The following is a 19933-nucleotide window of genomic DNA, read 5'->3' on the forward strand; positions in this document are numbered from 1 at the left end:
ACGAACTTACAGATATTAAAGTTCAGCAAGGTTTCCAGATAGAAGGACCTAATTAAATACTTTTCAACAGCTTTCCTCTAGCAGAGCAATAGTCAATAAAACAATGAAAGGGAAAAGTAAAGACCTAAAGGACTGAATCAATGGAAAAGAGTTCATCTTACAGGTTGGTAGACTCAGAGTTTTAAGTATGATGGCCTGTGGATAGGGCTCTAGCAAGGGTATTAATGCATTTGATGAGCATCCTACTCCTGGGTCTTAGGGAACCTGTGTGACAGGCTCTAACCTCAGCCCCGCCTCTAGGAATTTCCAGGGGTCTCCCTTGGCAACCAGGTCCCATCTTAGACCCAACCTCTGGAATATTAAAAGTCACGCCCCTTGATCTGGTCTCACCTGAGTCCACTCCGCCGCCGGCCTAGCCTGGTCCCTCCCCAGCCTCGCCCACGGTTCTGGTTCTCTTTTTACCTACAACCCCAGGGAAAATCAGCACTGTTCTGTGCCCTGATGGACTGAGCCGGCCGTTCCGCCCCACGCCCAGCTCCCGAAGCCCCGCCCCTTACGCAGAGCGTTTCTCAGAATGAGGAGGGGGGTAGCGGGCGGTAGAAGAGCGCGTCTGCGCATGCGCGAGGTAGCTCATTGTTTGCCTGTGGCCGCCATGATACTTTATGCTGCAGTCCGCATCTGAGATATATTCTTGCCTCAGTCCGCATCCTATCAGTCTGGGCCCGCGCCATCCAGGTATTGTCCGAGGGAGGCGGAAGGCTGGCTTCCTCTCGTCCGCCGCCGCATTTTATCCGTCCCGCCCCGCGCCATCCAGGTATGGGCCGCGGGAGGCGGAAGGCTGGCTTCCGCTCGCCCGCCATCCCGGGGGCCCCCTTCAGCCGCGCGGCCCAGAGCCCCGTGGCTCCGCCGGCGCCGCGCTCATCCTGGTAACCGCAGCCGCGACTTCGGGCACCGCCAGCGATGGGCGAGTCTCCTGCAGGCCTGAGCTGGGGAGCCCCGCGGCCTCTCCTTGCGGAGAGCAGAGGCTTCGCCTGCGTCGGGGTCCCAGTCCGGAACCTCGTGCAGGTCTGCTGGTCTGCACACACCCAGCGAGGGATGAGCTCGGCCCGCTGCCCATGGGCCTCGCTCACTGTCCAGCGCGGGTCTGAGAGTCCCCGGGCCCTGGGCATCTTTGACACATTGCATTCAGATACACAAGAGGGAGCTGATTTTAAAATACTGTTAACCCCTCTCCTGGGCAAGTGCATTTCATCCTTAATAAAGTGATACATTTTAGCCTGGCGCGATGGTGTACGCCTGTAATCCCAGCTACTTGAGGCTGAGGTAGAACTTGATCCCAAGTTCAAGGGCAGCCTGAGCAATTTAGACAGGCCCTATCTCTACACAAAAGATTAGAAGGACTGGGGGTGTACTTCAGTGGTAGAGTGCCCCTGGCTTCAATTCCTAGTACTGCAAAATTCAGGGAGGGGGGGAAAAAAAAAAAAAAGCTTGGTCACTTATTTATAGATTCTTTCAATTTTGCACAGAAAATGTGCCAGTTTGAATTTTTTTTCCTCCTAAATCTTTGTGTTTTCCATTTTTTTGTTTCTAATTACTGCACTTGCCAGGACTCCCAGCTGAATGGAGATTAGCATATAATTTTCATTCTTGCCTTGCTCCTGATTTCAGAGAAAATTAATCAGTATTTCACTATTAAATAGAATGTTTGCATTTTTTAACGTATAAAATCTAATCCTTTCTAATGGCCTAAGTTATTATTAGCAATGTACACTGAAATAGATTAGTCATTGCTTTGTGTCTAAGGGAATATGTCAAATAACTTTTCTATGAATACTGTGAATTTCATTAATCAGTGATTCAATTTTTGTTTATTTTATTCTTGTGGTGCTGGGATTGAATCCAAGGACTCAGCGCTAGTAAGGCACCATACCACTGAGTCCCAGTGATTCAGTTTTATTCTTTTTTATTTTTTTAGTGATTCAGTTTTTAAGCATCCATCATTCCTAGGATGAAATGAACTTAAATTATGATTTATACTTATTGTTCATTTCTCAACTGTTACCAATACTTTTGTATTATTTGTACTTTGTATGTGATCTGGCATATTTTTTAGTTGTACCCTTCTGGTGTTAGAAGTAGGAAATTACCTTCCTCTACACTGGAATTATGAATTTCCTACTAATTTTGTGAAACTTTCTGTAAAACAATTTGCAACTTCTGTTTCCTTGTGCATGTTTTAAATATGATTCTTTTAATGACTGGATACAATGAAATTTTCTTCTTCCTCCTCCTCCTCTTCTACCACTACCATCACCACCCACCACCACCACCACCTCTGCCACTTCTACTACTTCTTCCTTTTCCTCTTTCTCTTCTCTTCTAGATTCTACCTCTTATAGTTCCTGTTACCTCCCAGTAGTCCATTCAAACTCCTAATCCATAAAATGGATTAATCCACTGATGAAGTCAGACCCCTTATAATCCAGTCGCTTCCCCCAAGCTGAAACTCTGAACACTGCAGCACTGGAGACCAAGCCTTCAACACATGAGGCTTTGAAAGACATCCCAGATTCAAACCATAACAAATAGGTTGATTCTCTTTCTCAGAAATTAGGTTTTTTGGAGCCCATTGGGTGGGGTTGGGATGACAGCAGTGTTCAGGGCTTTGTAGTAATGCCTATTATCGTGTAAAATGGTAAACAAGTAAAAATGTTGGTCAAGGAGCCCCAAGAAGCCTAGTGTTTAAATAAATTAGTGCTTTCTTAGATATGAGTCAGGCAATATATATTCTTAGGGTTGAAGGCACCACTTGATACATTTTATGCTTTTTGTTATGGGGAAATGGACAGCCAGATGTTCTTAAGACTTGAGTTAATTTACTAATAAAATGTTACTATTAACCTCTTTTGTATCATTGACAAGGATAAGAGTGTTGTTTTGTATCTCTAGGGGAGAAAGGATTGTTGCAGTTTCACACAAGTTCAGTTTGTATTTACTTGGGAGTCATGGTATGTGTTTTGAGTTGTCACTGGTAATTGATGTGCTACAATATCCAGGCTCATGAGTATGGGAATTCTCTGGAGGGTTGGATTCCCATGTCAGCTTCTGTCTTACCTATAACTTCTCAGTGTCTTACTTTTCTTTATGAAGGTGACATGGAGGAAGAAAGAATAAGTGTTGGGTTACAGAAAAGTATGATGCAGGTAAGTAAAAGGTATAATGCTCTAAAAGAATATTTCACTTGATATCCTGCTGCTATTTTAGAGCACAGGTTAGCAATCTTTTTTTTTTTTTTTTTTGGATCACATGGTAAGTATTTTAGGTTTTGAAGGTCACAGAATTTCTATTACAAGGAAATTGTCATTTTAATATAAAAATATTCATAGAGGAACATAAACAAATGTTTTATTGTATTGCAATAAAACTTTACTTACATAAGTAGGTGATAGGCTAGAGTAAGTGCATGTGCTATAGTTTGGTGAGCCCAGGCCACAATACTGTAAAACAGAGCCAGCTGTGGGCCTGACTTGAAAGATGTGCAGGCTCTTGGGCCTCTCAGGATTGTGAGGGGGGAAAAAAGGAAAAGTTCCCATTCACTTTCTGTGTTTTCATTCATTAAATCCTCATCAAGATTTAAACCTGAGTTTGATGTTGTGCTCAATGCCTTAATAGGAATATAGTAGCAGGTGAAGTTATTCTTGAATAAGGAAGAATTTCTGAATAAGGAATAATATGATATTGTACAATATGTGGTCTTGGTCTCATATCCTGGCATAGAGTTCCTAAAACCCTTCAAATGTCTGGAGTGATAAGAGTAGCTTTGTATGATGACTGTTGACCAGGACAGATAGCCTCAGGATGACTGCTGGTCCAGAAGAACTAAGGTATGCTTGACTCTTCAGCCCTATCCCTTAACCTTGAAGTTGAGAGGTACTGAAGGTTAAATTGATTATTTAAATTGCTAATTTAAATCATTCATGCTTTCTAGTAAAGCCTTTGTGAGAACCAAAAAGAATGAATTTAGGGAGCTTCTGTATAGCTGAATATATAGAGGTTCCTGGTACGAGGCACCCCAATAGGCATGGAAGTTCTGCAGCTTTTCCTACCCTGCTATGCCATATATATTTCTTTATCTGGATAGTTCTCTGTATTTATAACAAACCATAAGCACAAGGAAGTGTTTGCATAGATTCTGAAGGCCATCCCAGCATATTACCCAACTCAAGGAAGGTACAGTGGGGACCCTGAGATGTAGCCATTTGGTCAGAAATATAAATGACAATGTACTAGTTGTTGTGTTGTTTGAAGAATGGGGAATTTTTGTGGGACTGAGCCCTCAACCTGTGGGATGAAGCTGTCCATGTAGATAGTGTAAGAATGTTATTGAATAACAGGAAACCTAGCTAGTGTCTGTTGGAGAACTGCTTGATGTGTGTGGAAAATTTCCCACATACCTAATATCCAGTGTTCTGTGCAGGTTCGAAGGAAAATAACTTTGATTTTTTTTTTCTTATTTCATTACCATCAACTGCAAAGAGACTAATGTAGTATTTTAGAAGTATTTTGGCTTTTAGACAGGATTTGTTCAGTCATTAAGTATGTGTGGGTAGAAAGGGAAAGAGATCTGTTGACGGAGTCCTGCCATAGACTTGGGGAGTCCACAGAATCTTCTGAACCTCCCCTGAATTGATTCTCAGGTCCCCAGTGCTGTCAGCCTCACCCATCATCTCGCACACACTGGAGGAATTGTACCTTTCTGAACTGAATTTGTGGCATCTTTTAGGACTCGGTGACCTTTGAGGATGTGGCTGTGGACTTTACCCAGCAGGAGTGGGCTTTGCTGGATCTTGCTCAGAGGAGCCTCTACAGAGATGTGATGCTGGAAACCTTCCAGAACCTGGTCTCACTAGGTAAGATTGGCAATGTTGGTTCATGTAGTGGTTTAGAAAACAATTTTATCTACTAGTTGACCTTGTTCCAGGATCTGTGCTGAGGAATGGGAGTACTTGGTAAATAAGACAAACGTGGTCACTAACCACAGGGTGCTTACGATCTGGTGGCTTCTTCATGAAAATGAACACGGGCATATTAAACTTGTTTTTTCTTTTTCTTTTTGTGGTTGAAAGCCTTGAGGCTTATTAAGGGTTGAATGTGTGGGCATTGAGGGGCTTCTCTGGGGCACAGGGAGAGTTTGTGATTTGAGACCTTTGAAGATTCTCCTGCTGTGAATGCCCTTTACCCAGAGACCACCAGGAGCACATCTGTAAGTTAAACAAGCGGGGTTTATTTTGCAGTCATGGGAGAACATACCCATGGGGAGTCGAGCGGCGTCTTAGTAAGAGGGCGTTAGAAAGTACCTATTCGAGAATTTGTGCTTTTTGGATGATTTAGAGATGAATCTATGGGGTAGATTATATTGGTTACTTAGGCTCTCTATGAACAAGTACCATAAACTGGTGGGTAAAAAGTATAGAAATTTTTATTCTTTCATGTTTCTGGCATCTTGGAGTTTGAAACCAGGTGTCAGCACAGGTATATTCTTTCTAAAGGCTCTAAGGAAAAAGTCCCTCCCTGTCTCTTTCTAGCTTCTGGTGGTTGCTGGCAGACCTTTTTGTTTATAGATGTATCACTCCAGTCTCTGTCTCCACCATTACCTTCCCTGTGTACCTGTTTCTAATCTCTGTCCATATAGGGACATCAGTCATTGGATTTAGGGTCCATCTTAATCCAGAATAACCTCATCTTAACTTTACTATATTGACAAAGACCTTGTTTCCATATAAGGCAACATTCTGAATATGGGTGAACATTTTCAAAATAGGCTTTAAAAAAATGTATGTGTGTATGTACATTTGTACGTCTGCACATATATATGTGTATATGTGTGTGTTTATGTGGTACTGAGAATTTAACCTAGGGGCTCTCTACCACTGAGCGAAATCCCCAGCTCTTTTGAGAAAATGTCTTGCAAAGTTGCCCAAGTTGGCTTCAAATTTGGGATCTTCCTTCCTCAGCCTCTTGAATAGCTGGAGTTATAGGTGTCCACCACCATGCCCCATAGTAACAGGCTTTAATTTTTAGAGCATTTTCAGTTTCAAAGCAAAATAACTGGAAGGTAGAGAGATTTCTAACAACTACTGTCCTCACAACACAGACAGCCTCTTTCACTATGAACATCTTCCACCAGAATGGTCCATGTTTAATTTACCAATGATGAATGTACATTGACACATCTTCATCATTAACTAGAGTCCATACCCTATATTAAGGTTCATTTGTGGTGTTGTACATTGTATGGCTTTGGGCAAATGTACAATGACATGTACCATCATAGTAATATATAGAGTAGTTTTATTCCCCTAAAAATTTTCTGTGCTCTCACATTTTAATCCCTTACTCTCTCTTAACCCTTTGGCAGGCACTGTTCTTTATATCATCTGTATATTTTTTATCTTTTTTGGAATGTCATAAAATTGGAATTTATATAGTATGTAGCTTGTTCAGATTGGCCTATTTCACTCGGTAATGTGCATTTAAGTTTCGTTCATGTCTTTTTATGATTTTCCTTTTATTATTGAATAACATTATGTAGTATAGATGTGCCACAGTTTATTTACCATCCTGTTTACTAAAAGGAATCTTGGATGCTTTCAGGTTTTGACAACTATGAATTATGCTCTTGTAAACATGTGTAGCCTTTTGTGTGCAGTTTTGACTCCTTGGATGAATGCCAAGGGACACAATTTAATTGCTGCATCATATAGTAAGAGTTTTTTTTTAAAAAATATTTATTTTTTAGATGGACACAATATCTTTATTTATTTATTTTTATGTGGTGCTGAGGATTGAACTCAGTGCCTCACATGTGCTAGGCGAGCACTAGCCCCAGCCCCATGGTAAGGTATTTTTAATTTTATAAGAAACCACCAGATTGTCTTCCTAAGTAGCTGTACCATTTTGCATTCCCGTCAAGAATGAATGAGAGTTCCAGTTTCTCTACATTTTTGCCAATATTCGGCATTGTCAATTTTCTGGATTTTGGCTGTTCAAAAAGGCGTGTAGATGTGTGTCACTGTTTTGTTTTTCCTGGATGATTTTAGGATGTGGAGCGTACTTTTACTTTTTTACTTGCCATTTGTCTGTATTTGTTTAAGTGTTTGTTTAGGTCTTTGGCTATATTTTTATGGTATTTTTTTTTGTTCTCTTATTATTGATCTTTAAGAATTCTTTGTATAATGCAGGAAAAGAAATGATTAAGTGTGAAGAGACAGCCTTGGGGATGAGAGAAAATCTTTTCCACCTACTCCTCTGACAGGGGATTAACATCCAGAATATACAAGGAACAAAAAAATTGAACAACAGAACAAAACAAACAAACAAACAAAAAAACAAAAGCAAACAAAAACCAAATACCCCAGTCAAGAAATGGGCAAAAGGGACTAAACAGATTTTTCAAAAGAAGAAATGTGGGCTGGGATTGTGGTTCAGCCGTAGAGAGCTCGCCTAGCACGTGCAAGGCCCTGGTTTCGATCCTCAGCACCATATAAAAATAAATAAGTAAAATAAATATATTAAAAAAAAAGATTATTTGTTAAAAAAAAAAGAAGAAATGCAAATTGTTGATTGATTGTATTTCTTCTTCTGTGAAGTGTCTATTCAGTTTCTTAGCCCATTTATTGATTGTGTTATTTGTGATTTGATTGTATTTCTTCTTCTGTGAAGTGTCTATTCAGTTCCTTAGCCCATTTATTGATTGTGTTATTTGTTATTTGGTGTCAAGTTTTTTAGTTCTTTTTATATTATCGAGATTAATGCTTTATTGTAGTTGCATGTGGTAAAGATTTTCTCCCAATCTGTAGGCTCTCTCTTTGCGTTATTTTTTTCCTTTGAGAGAAGAAGCTTTTTAATTTGAATCCATCCCATTTGTTGATTATTTTGACTTTGCTTCTTGCATTTTTGGAGTCTTGTTAAGGAAGTTAGATTCTAATCCAATCTGGTGAATATTGGGGCCTACTTTTTTCTTCTATTAGGCATAGGGTCTCTGTTCTAGTGCCTAAGTTTTTTATGTACTTTGAGTTGATTTTTTGCACAGGGTGAGAGATAGAGGTTTAATTTCATTTTGCTACATATGGATTTCCAGTTTTTGCCGTACCATTTGTTGAATAGGATATCTTTTCTCCAGGGATTGTTTTTGGCATTCTTGTCTAGTAGGAGATAACTGTATTTATGTGGGTTTGTCTCTGTGTCCTCTGTTCTGTATCATTGGTTGATACAAGTCTATTTTGGTGCCAATACCCTGCTGTTTTTTGTTACTATAGCTGTGTAGTATAGTTTAAGATCTGGTATTGTGATGCCACCTGCTTCACTTTTCTTGCTAATGATTGCTTTAGCTATTCTGGGTCTCTTATTTTTCCAAATAAATTTCATGATTGTTTTTTCTATTTTTATGAAGAATGTCATTGGGATTTTAATAGGAATTACATTGAATCTGAATAATGCTTTTGGTAGTAAGGCCATTTTGACAATATTAATTCTGCCTGTCTAGGAGCATGGGAGATCTTTTCTTCTGCTGAAATTTTCTTCAGTTTCTTTCTTTAGTGTTCTATGGTTTTCATGGTAGAGGTCTTTTGTTAGATTGATTCCCAGTTTTTTGGGGGGGATGGGGGCTATTGTGAATAGGTTAATTTTCCTAATTTCTCTTTTAGTGGATTCATTGATGATGTATAGGATTGTGTTTGACTTATGGGTGTTGATTTTATATCCTGCTACTTTGCTGAATTCACTTATTCTAGAATTTTTCTAGTAAATTTCTTTGATCTTCTAGATATAGAATCATGTTATCAACAAATAGTGATAGTTCTTCTTTATCTATTTGCATTTCTTTAATTTCTTTCTTTTATCTAATTGCTCTGGCTAGAGTTTCAAGGATGATGTTGAATAGAAGTGGTGAAAGAGGACATCCTTGTCTTGCTCCAGTTTTTAGTGGGAATGCTTTTAATTTTTCTCCATTTAGAATGTGATGCTGGCCTTAGGTTTAGCATATATAGCTTTTACAATGTTGACATATGTTCCTACTATCTCTAGATTTTCTAGTGTTTTGAGCATGAAAGTGTGCTGTGTTTTATCAAATGCTTTTTCTGCATCTATTGAGATGATCCTATGATTCTTGTTTTTAAGTATATTAATATAATGAATTACATTTATTGATTTCTGTATATGGAACAAACCTTGCATCTCTCAGAAGAATTCCATTCGATCATGGTGCACTATCTTTTAAATATGTTTTTGTATGTGATTGCCAGAATTTTATTGAGAACTTTTGCATCTATGTTCATCAGGGATATTGGTCTGAAGTTTTCTTTCTTTGATGTGTCTTTGTCTGGTTTTTGTATCAGGGTGATATTGGCCTCATAGAATGAGTTTGGAAAGGTTCCCTCCTTATCTATTTCATGGAATACTTTGAAGAGTATTAGTATTCATTCTTCTTTGAAAGTCTTGTAGAACTCAGCTGAGAGTCCATCTGGTCTGGGCTTTTCTTGGTTAGTAGGCTTTTGATGGTGTTTTCTATTTTATTACTTGAAATTGATCTATTTAAAGCATGTATGACCTCATCATTCAGTTTGGGTAGGTCACATATCTTTAGAAATTTGTTGATATCTTTAATATCTTCTATTTTATTAGAGTATAAATTTTCAAAATAGTTTCTAATTATCTTCTGTATTTCAGATGTGTCCATTGTGATATTTCCTTCTTCATCTTGTATTTTAGTAATTTGGAGTTTTCTCTTTGTTAACATGGCCAGGGGTTTATCTATTTTATTTATTTTTTTCAAAGAACCGACTTTATGTTTTGTCAGTTTTTCCAATTGTTTCAATTTCATTAATTTCAGCTCTGATTTTAATTATTTCCTGTCTTCTACTTCTTTTGGTGTTGATTTGTTTTTCTTTTCCTAGGGCTTTGAGATGTAGTGTTAGGTGATTTATTTGTTGACTTTTTATTCTTTTAATGAATGTGCTCGATGCAATAAACTTTCCTCTGAGTAATGTCTTCATAGTGTTACAGAGATTTTGATATGATTATCAGTGTTCTCATTTACCTCTAAGAATTTTTTTTTTTATTTCATTCTTGATTTCTTCTACTAGACATCATCATTCAATCGTGTATTATTTAGTCTCCATTTGTTACTTCTATTTTTATTTTATTGTTGATTTCTAATTTCATTCCATGTGGTCTCATAGAATGCAAGATATTTTCTCTTTCTTTTTGTATTTAGTAAGATTTGCTTTGTTGCATAAGCTATGGTCTGTTTTAGAGAAGGAGCCATATGCTGCTGAGAAGAAAGTATCTTTGCTCGTTGTTAGATGAAATATTCTATATATGTCTGTTAAGTCTAAATTATTGATTGTTTTATTTAGTTCTATAGTTTCCTTTTTTAGTTTTTGTTTTGGGAGATCTGTCCCATAGTGAGAAAGGTATGTTAAGGTCACCCAGTATTACTGTATTGTGGTCTATTTGACTCTTGAAATTGAGAAGCATTTGTTTGATGTACATAGATGCTCCATTGTTTGGGGCATGAATATTTGTAATTGTTATATCCTTTTTATATATACTTTCCTTAATAGGTATGAAATGTCCTCTTAACGGAAGTATATATAATCTCTTCTGATTAACTTTGATTTGAAGTCTGCTTATCTGAAATGAGAATGAAAACTTCTGCTTGTTTATACAATCCATTTGAGTGATAAGGTTTTCCCCATCCTTTCACCTTCAGGCTGTGGATGTCTTTGCTCATGAGGTGAGTCTCTTGAAGACAGCATACTGTGGGTCTTGCTTTTTGATAAAATCTGCCACTCTATGTCTTTTGATAGATGAGTTTAGGCCATTAACATTCAAGGTTATTATTGTGATATGATTTTGTATTCCCTATCATTTTGATTTTTTTCTGGTTTTTGATTTGTCTTAGATTCTCATTTGGTTGAGTAATTTTTAGTGTAGATCCTCCCTTTGCTGGTTTTCACTTTTTTTCCTCCACTTCATCCTCATGGAATATTTTGTTGAGTATGTGCTGTAATATAGACTTTCTAATTGTGAACTCTTTTAATTTTTGTTTAGTATGGAATGTTTTAATTTCATCTTCAAATCTGAAACTTAATTTTGCTGGATTTAAAATTATTGGTTGGCATCCATTTTCTTTCATAGCTTGAAATATATTATTCCAGGACCTTCTAGCTTTGAGGTTCTGGGCTGAAAAATCATTTGAGATCTGAATTGGTTTCCCTCTATATGTAATTTGATTTTTTTCTCTCATGCTTTTAAGATTTTATCTTTATTCTCTGTGTTATTCATTCTAGTATAATGTGTCTTGGTGTGGGTCTGCTGTAATTTTGTACATTTGGGGGTCCTACAAGCCTCTTGTATTTGATTTTTCCGTTCCATTCTTTAGATTGGGGAAATTTTTTACTATTATATCATTTAAACATTATGCATTCCTTTGGTTTGTATCTCTGCTCCTTCATCTATTCCAATTACTCTTAAATCTGATCTTTTCATGTTATCCCATAATTCTTGGATGTTCTGTTCATGGTTTCTTACCATCTTCTCTTCATGGGCAACTCTACTTTTAAGATTATATATTTTTTCTTCATTGTCTGCAGGTTCTGTCTTCCAAGTGATCTACTCTGTTGGTGATGCTTTTTATTGAATTTATAATTTGGTTTTACTGATTCCTTCATTTTAAGGATTTCTGCTTGTTTTTTTTTTTTTTTCATGATCTCTAACTCTTTATTGAAGTAGTCTTTCATTTCCTGTATGTTGTTTGATTTCACTCCTCATACTGCCCTTTATTTCACATATCAGTTTAACTATATGCAATCTGAACTCCTTCTTGGACATTTTTTTTTACTGTGTTATCAGCGGCTTCTGTTGTTGAAGCATCTTGGTTTGTTTGGGGCTCTTTATTTCCTTGTTTTTCTCATGTTGTTAGTGTGTTTTCCCATCTAGAAGTATGGATCTAAGGCAGCATAAAATCTACCCTGTAGACTTATAGTGTCTAGGTGTCTGAAGGTTTCCAGAGCCTCACCTTTAATGGTGAGACCAATATCAATATTACTCAGCATATATTATGTAGCCTTAAACCTAATAGCTCCCACTAAGGCAACTACTGCTTTCTGGCCTTAAACCAAAATGATGAATTTAATAACTATCTATAGTATAAACAGAAATTTTGTTAAAATGGTTTACAATTTCAAAGGGTGGATGAGAGAACAGAGTATTGTAGTATGTAATATTTGTGAGGGAGGAAGAGAGAAGCTAGAAGTAAAAATTCACAGGAAGAGTGGAAGAGGAGCCGACAGAGATTGGCTGTTGATTGGAGAGAAGTTGGAAAGAAAATAGCATAAAAAGTATCCTTTTCCAAATATGGTAGAGAGTTTAGTGAATAAAAAATAAAATAAATCTTTTTGGAAAGTCGAACTATCTCTGTCAGTGTTCAACAGTTTCTCAGCTCTGACTCTGACGTCTCTTGGGATCAACAAACCCAGATCAGCCCTTGCAAACCTAGTCTCTAGCCTACAAACCTGGGTTTCAAATACCTCAGGCTCTGCCATTTGTAGTCCCAAGATCTCAATGCTGCTCCTACTTGCAGAGAGACCACCAGGAATACACTCATGCAAACAAGCAACAGAAAGAGATGCAGCAGCAATACCCAGGCCACTAGCACTCTCAGCAGGAAGACCCCAGGGTCCTCCAAACCCACAAGTACCCCAACACTGGACCTGCAGGTCCTGATTGGAGTCCCCAGACAGAGGGTCTTGTGGTGGTAAACCTGCTGGCACCCAGGTCCCAGGCCCTGGCTGGTATCCCAAAATGGGTGCAGCCACATGCAACCAAACCTGGAATCTCCCCTGCAGCAGTCCTCTAGGCCGTGGTAGCAGCAGTAGTGGCGGCTGCATTGGCAGTTACAACTGCAGCTGTGGGGGCAACGTCACCAGGTGATCTCCAGGGGTCAGCAGCAATGTGGGCTTCAGTTGCATCCACAGTTTCTTCTGTGGCAGCAGCACCCAGAAAGAACACCTCCAGGTGATCTCAGTCTAGCAGTAGAGAAATCAGAGGCAGCAGCAATAGCTGTAGTGGTGCAGGTGGCGGTTGAGTAACAGGAGACTTCGGGTTCAGCAACAGTGACCATGGAGGTAGCATCAGAATCCAGTCAGGGGTAACCAGGTAGTGCCCAGAAAAGAGACTTCTGGGCACAGCAGTGGCTTCTGCAGCAGCCCAGAAAGAAAACCTCCAGGTGACCTCAGGCTGGCAGCAGTAGAATCAGAGGCAGCAGCAATTGACACATGGGTTTTTATTCTGCCATAAAGAAGAATGAAATTATGGCATTTGCTGGTAAATGGATGGAAATGGAAAATATCATGTTAAGTGAAATAAGCCATATTCAGAAAGCCAAGGGTCCAATGTTTTCTCTTGTGTGTGGAAGCTTGAGCAAAATAAGAGGGAAACAGGCAGAGGGAGCCCATGAAAATCAAAAGGGTAGGATAGGTAGGGGGCAGATGGGAAGGAAGGAGGAAGAGGGAAAGAGGGGACTGCAAAGTGCACCTGGCCAAATCGTGGTGTGCAAATATAGGAATATATCACAGTGACTTTCACCATTGTGTGTATCTATAAAGCAGGAATTAAAACAATAGGTAAATAGAAGGAAGACCAGTAGAGAAGAGGAAGGGGTCAGGGGGAGGGAGGAAGAAAAGGAAAGGAGAAGTACTGGGAATTGAAATGGAGCACATTAATTCCATGCATGTATGGTTGTGTCAAAATGAATTGCAATATTATGTATGTGATAATACACTAATAAAAATATGTAAAAAAAAAAAAAAGCATTCTGGGCTGGAGTTGTTGCTCAGTGGTAGACTGCTCGCTTCACAATGTGAGGCCCTGGTTCGATCCCCAGCACCACATTAAAAATAAATAAACAAAAAAAGGAATTGTGTACAACTAAGAAATAATTTTTTTTAAAAGCATTCTTTGTGTAAAGAACATGAAAACAGTTTCTTATCAGATAAATCTCTGTGAAACATCCTCTTACCAGAGAAATTTCTTGCAAATGTCTTCTTTTAGGTATAGCTTATCTTTTCTTTCTCTAGATATTATGTTTCACAGAGCAGGAATTTTAATTTTAATGGGGTGTATTGTATCAATCTCTTTCTCATGGATCATACCTTTGATATAGTATCAAAAAAGTCATAGCCAAATCCAATGTCATCTAAATTTTCTCCTTCTATCTTGTACAATTTTTCTAGTTTTATGTTTTACATTTAGATCTATGATCCATTTTAAATTAATGTTTGTGAAGAGCATAGATTCATTATTTTATGTGGGTATGTCAAGTGTTCTAACAGCATTTGTGGAAAAGGCTATCTTTTATCTATTGTGTTGCTGTCAATTTTTTCTCAAAGGTCAGTTGAATACATAGTTATTGCTTGGTCTGTAGGGATTTGATACTAGTATCTTCCCAGAGACCTACATCTGTGGATGGTCAAAATCTCTTAATTAAAATTCCCTGGTATACAGCCTAAGCTCTCATATACTTTACATCATCTCTTGATTATTTTTAGTGCCTGACAAAATGTAAGTGCTATGTAATTGAAACTGGAGTTTGAAATGAAACCAGATTCTCCACTCTGCTGGTCTGTAGGTCTGCATAAGTTACATGCCTCTGCAGCTGAGAGAGCCCATTTTAGTATTGCAACTAATCACAGCAGGGAAATGCCTGTCTGGTCAGCTCCATGGGTCAGAGCTGGCAGAACCTGACTCTTCTTCAGTATTACTGAGCAGTGTGTTGTAGCTCTCAATGGCAGACCTCAGCAACTGGCTGCCATTTTTTTTTCCAGGTTCTTATTCACAGATTTGAAGACAAATCCACAGACAACAGAAGGCAAGAGTGAAGGTGTAGTATTTATATAACTGAAAAGAAAAGAAGCAGAACTCTCAGGGGCTGAGAGGGGAACCTGAGAGTAGGTTTCCACTTAAGTGTACCTGTCTAGGGACTTAAATAGCTACTGGATGAGGCATTCATCAATATCTGTGTTAATCAGGCTTGGAAAGATACTAAAGGTGTTGGTCAGTATCTATGCTAATCATGTCTCGAAAAAGTGCCAATACTATTGGTCAACACCTATGCTAAACAAGTATTGGAAAAGTGCCAAGGCTCATGGTTTGGTCTGTGACATTCTGATTAGTTAGGCCTTGAGTCTGTAGTCTTCACTCAGGTCGGCTCTACCTCCTTTTTCATGCCACCCGGGACAAGAAGTTGGCTGTAATGTTTGGAATGTTTTCTATAGGTTAGTTTTGTGAAATAGCCTCTTCATTTAAAGTCTCTCTCTCCCTCTTTTTTTTTTTTTTGGTGTGGTGGAGTGCATTTTCTTAACTGTCTGCCTGTTTTACTATCTATCCTATCTTATTCATAAATACTTTTGTACTGTATTGATTTGGACATAAGCACAAAAATATATATGTTTAATACAGATGTAATTTTTTCCTATTGTATTTTCTATTCATGGTTGCTTGAATTCACAGATATAGAGGGCCAACTTTACTTATATATATCTGTGTCTGTGCTCTCTACTCTGTTTCATTGATATATTTGGACATGACTTTTGGTGAAACCCTGTTGAACCTGATAAAATAAAGGTATTGTGTCCAACTACAACTAAAAAAATGTTAAAAAAAAAATAGTCTGGCTGTGTGTCAAATCAGCTTATAATAATATTGAGGTTCCACTGTGAATGTAGGTCAGTCTTTTTTTTATAATTTTTTACACCTTTATTTTATTTATTTATTTTTATGTGGTGCTGAGCATCAATCTCAGCACCTTGCACATGCTAGGCAAGTGCTCTACCACTGAACTATAATCCCAGCCCAGATCAATCTTTCTTTCTTTGTCTTTTTTGTGCTGGGAATAGAACACCTAGGGACACTTTACCACGAGCTACATCCCCAATTCTTTAAAATTTTGTTTTTCTTTGCTTTGAAACAGGATCTTGCTAAGTTGATGAGGTTGGCCTTGACTTCATGATCCTCTAGCCTCCCAATCCCACTCCAAGGATTATAGGCTTGTGTCACTATGTCTGATTCAGATCAGTTCTTTCACATTAGAGGCTGCCTTTCCCCCCACATCTCAGCTTTTTCTTTTACCTTCTCTATTTTTCTTTTCTTTTGTCCTTCCTCTCCCTCCCTCCTTTGCTTTTTTTTTCTTCAATGGATTTGACATTTTGTTTCAGTTCAACTCATCCTTCTCTGTCTTTAGAGTATCAGAAGACCAAAGTTTGACCCAATTATATGGAAAGATATTTGTGATTCTTCATTGCTTTCTCTCATGATATTCCTTTCCTCATGTGCAGGGTATCCACTACTCACACCCAATCTGATCTCCCAGTGGGAACAAGAGGAGGAACTGCAGACAGTGAAGACAGAACTTATCCAGGGCACCTGTACGGAGCAGCACCAGGAAGGCAAGAATCCCTGGGAGAAACTGGCCTTGGAGGAGACAAAAATAAAATAGAAATAAAGCAAAAGTTTGTTTTGTCTGAGGAGGCTCATTATCCACAGATGCCTCAGAGGACTATTTTGACTGTTTATCTGTCCTCTCGTACTTTCCTTGATCTTGGCAAAGATCTCCATATTTGCTTTTTTAAAGTTTGTTTTTGGTATGTGTATTTTATCCTTTCTGTTTTCCTCTCTTAATAATTTTTTAAAAATTATTAATGAAAAATTTTAATATATTGTCTATACTAATATGAAATATCAAGTTAACAGAAAAATTTTAACATAACCTTTCTTTTTAAAAAAAAAATTTATGTATTTGTTCTAATTTGTTATACATGATAGCAGAATGCATTTTGATTCATATGGAGCACAATTTTTCATGTCTCTGGTCCCAATAATTTCTACTGGTCATGTTACCATCACTGTCATTCTTCATAGAACTATTTTTTTTTTTTAATTTTTCAGCACTGGGGAAACCCAGGAGTGCTTTACCACTGAGCTATATCCCATACCCTTTTTACTTTTGAGACTGGGTCTAAATTATTGAGGCTGTCCTTGAACTTGTGAACCTCCTACCTCAGCCACCCAAGTAGCTGGGATTACAAGCATGTGTTACCATACTATGGTAATGTTAGCATACTATGGTTTCATGGAAATATTTTTTAGTGAACTGTTTTACTTTTGACCCTTGTGCCTATTAATAATGAAGTCCTGGAACAGCTGAACTGCTCAAAGTCCTTTGCTCATAGGTAACTTTATTTATTTATTTTTTTTATTTTTTCGTTTCAGGTTTTGAGTCTCTACTTAATACTAAGGAATTAGTTGCTCTTCAAGATAACAATGGAGAAAAAATATCCAATGAACAGAAAATAGTGAGAGTCAAAAGAAGTGGTTCCTGCTCCTCTGTTTTACATGAAAACCAGGATACCCATCATGTGGATGATTGCAACAAAAGCCATGAGAAAGTTTTAAGGTGAGTGCCCTTCATATAAGAGAAGGTAGTGCATCAGGAAACAGTTTTGAGATTTAAGAAACTTATTTTGGGGCTGGGGTTGTGGCTCAGTGGCAGGCAGAGTGCTTGCCTCCCACATGTGAGGACTGGGTTCAATCCTCATCATCACATAAAAATGAATAAACGAAATAAAGATATTGCATCCATCTATAACTAAAAAATATTTTTTAAAAAGAAACATTTTCAACATAAACCTAGGTCAAAAATTTTGCTTTCATAAGAATGAAATCATGGTATTTGCCAGTAAATGGATGAAGCTGGTGCAAAGAACCAAAGGCCAAGTGTTTTCTCTGATAGGTGGATGCTAATTCACAATGGGGGGTGGATTGGGAAGAATAGAGGTACTTTGGATTCCACAGAGGGGAGTGAGGGGAAGGGAGGGGGTGTGGTCATAATAGTAGAATGAATTGGACATTATTATCCCATGTGCATATATGATTACATGACTAGTGTAACTCTACATCCTGTATAACCAGAAGAATGAGAAATTATACTCCATTTATGTATGATGTATCAAAATGCATTCTGCTATCATGTATAACTAATGGACTACATGCAAATAAAAAATAAATTTAAAAAAAGAAATGAAAGGATTCAAATTCAAAATAAAAAAAAAAATGTACTTTCACAAAGAATTTTGTCTAGGTAGTTTTTCCTACAAATGATACTGAGGTATTGAAAGTTTGACACATAGATTGGTTTGACAGATTTATCAGAAAAATCATTTAAGTCAAAAGCTCAGTTACAATGTTGACTGTGGAAGAGCCTTCTTGAGAACTTTTAGCTTATAAGTCGATGTGGCAGAAAGCATACATATTTACTGAAAATTGTAAATTTTATTAATAATAATCTGTCTTTTATTTTTAAAAGTCATGTGGTAGAGAACATCTGTGAATACAGTGAAGAAAATCAATGTGGACAAATTTCAAATCTTATGCTCCAGAGAACTACTGAAGTCAAATCCTTTGAATGCTATGAGTGTGGAAAGTCCTTCCTGTTTCATTCATCACTTAAGAATCACAGCAGATCTCATGCTGGAAACAAACCCTATCAGTGTAAGGAATGTGGGAAAGCCTTCCATTTTCTTTCTTGTTTTAAGAAGCATATGAAAACTCCTACTGAAGAAAAACCATATGAATGTAAGGAATGTATAAAGGCCTTCAGTTGTTCCTCCCTGTTCAGAGCACATATGAAAATTCATAGTGAAAAGGCAAATCATGAATGTAAGGAATGTGGGAAAACCTTCAGTAGTTCTTCCCACCTCACAGAACACAAAAGAATTCACAGTGGAGATAAGCCCTATGAATGTAAGGAATGTGGGAAGGCCTTTAGTTGTTCCTCATCACTCTCCAAACACAAAAGAATTCATAGTGGAGATAAGCCATATGAATGTAAGGAATGTGGGAAGGCCTTTAGCTGTTCCTCTCATCTTATAAGACATATAAGAATTCACACAGGAGAGAAACCTTATGAATGTAAAGAGTGTGGGAAGGCCTTCAGTGAATCCTCAAAACTCACTGTACATATGAGGACACACACCGGAGAAGAACCCTATAAATGTAAGGAATGTGGAAAAGCCTACAATTGCCCGTCCTCCTTAAGTATCCACATGAGAAAACACACTGGAGAGAAACCTTATGAATGTCTGGAATGTGGAAAAGCCTTCTATCTTCCCACTTCCCTGAACACACATGTGAAAAATCAAAGTAGAGAGAAACCCTATGAATGTAAGGAATGTGGGAAGGTCTTCAGTTGTCCCTCATCCTTTAAAGCACACATGAGAGATCACAATGGTAAGGTGCATTATGAATGTAAGGATTGTGGGAAGGCCTTTAGTCGTTCCTCATCCCTCACTGAACACCTAAGAACTCACAGTGGAGAAAAGCCTTATGAGTGTGAAGAATGTGGGAAAGCCTTCATTAGTTCTTCCTATCTTACAGTACATAGAAGAACTCACACTGGAGAGAAACCTTATGAATGTAAAAAATGTGGGAAAGCCTTTATTCGTTTCTCACCTTTTAGTATCCACATGAGAACCCACACTGAGGAAAAACCATATGAATGTAAGGAATGTGGGAAGGCATTTCGACATTCTTCATACCTTACTATACATGCAAGAATGCACACTGGAGAAAAACCCTTTGAATGTCTGGAGTGTGGAAGAGCTTTCAGTTCTCCCTCATCCTTTGGGAGACATGTGAGAAGCCATACTGGAGAGAAACATATGAATGTAAGGAATGTGGGAAAGCCTTTATTTGTCCAGCCTACTTTCCAAGACGTGAAAATTCACACAAAAGACAACATATAAATGTAAGGAGTAAGGGAATCTCTGCAAGACTTTTTCTGAACTAATGCAATTTTTGAAGTCTCATTTTGTGAAGT

General features: G+C 38.0%; 1 protein-coding gene across 1 annotated transcript; it reads left to right on the top strand.

Annotated features, from left to right (window-relative positions):
- Positions 1–679: 679 nt before the first annotated feature.
- On the top strand, positions 680–19927 carry LOC107133595 (zinc finger protein 699-like). The gene is made up of 6 exons (XM_015475893.2): positions 680–814; positions 3151–3203; positions 4784–4910; positions 16395–16505; positions 17329–17512; positions 18422–19927. The coding sequence occupies exons 2-6, from the start codon at positions 3156–3158 to the stop codon at positions 19857–19859; spliced, it is 1908 nt and encodes a 635-aa protein (XP_015331379.2). The 5' UTR covers positions 680–814; positions 3151–3155; the 3' UTR covers positions 19860–19927.
- Positions 19928–19933: the final 6 nt, after the last annotated feature.

The sequence above is a fragment of the Marmota marmota genome, unplaced genomic scaffold (genome assembly GCF_001458135.2).
Source record: "Marmota marmota marmota unplaced genomic scaffold, marMar, whole genome shotgun sequence".
NCBI lineage: Eukaryota > Metazoa > Chordata > Mammalia > Rodentia > Sciuridae > Marmota > Marmota marmota.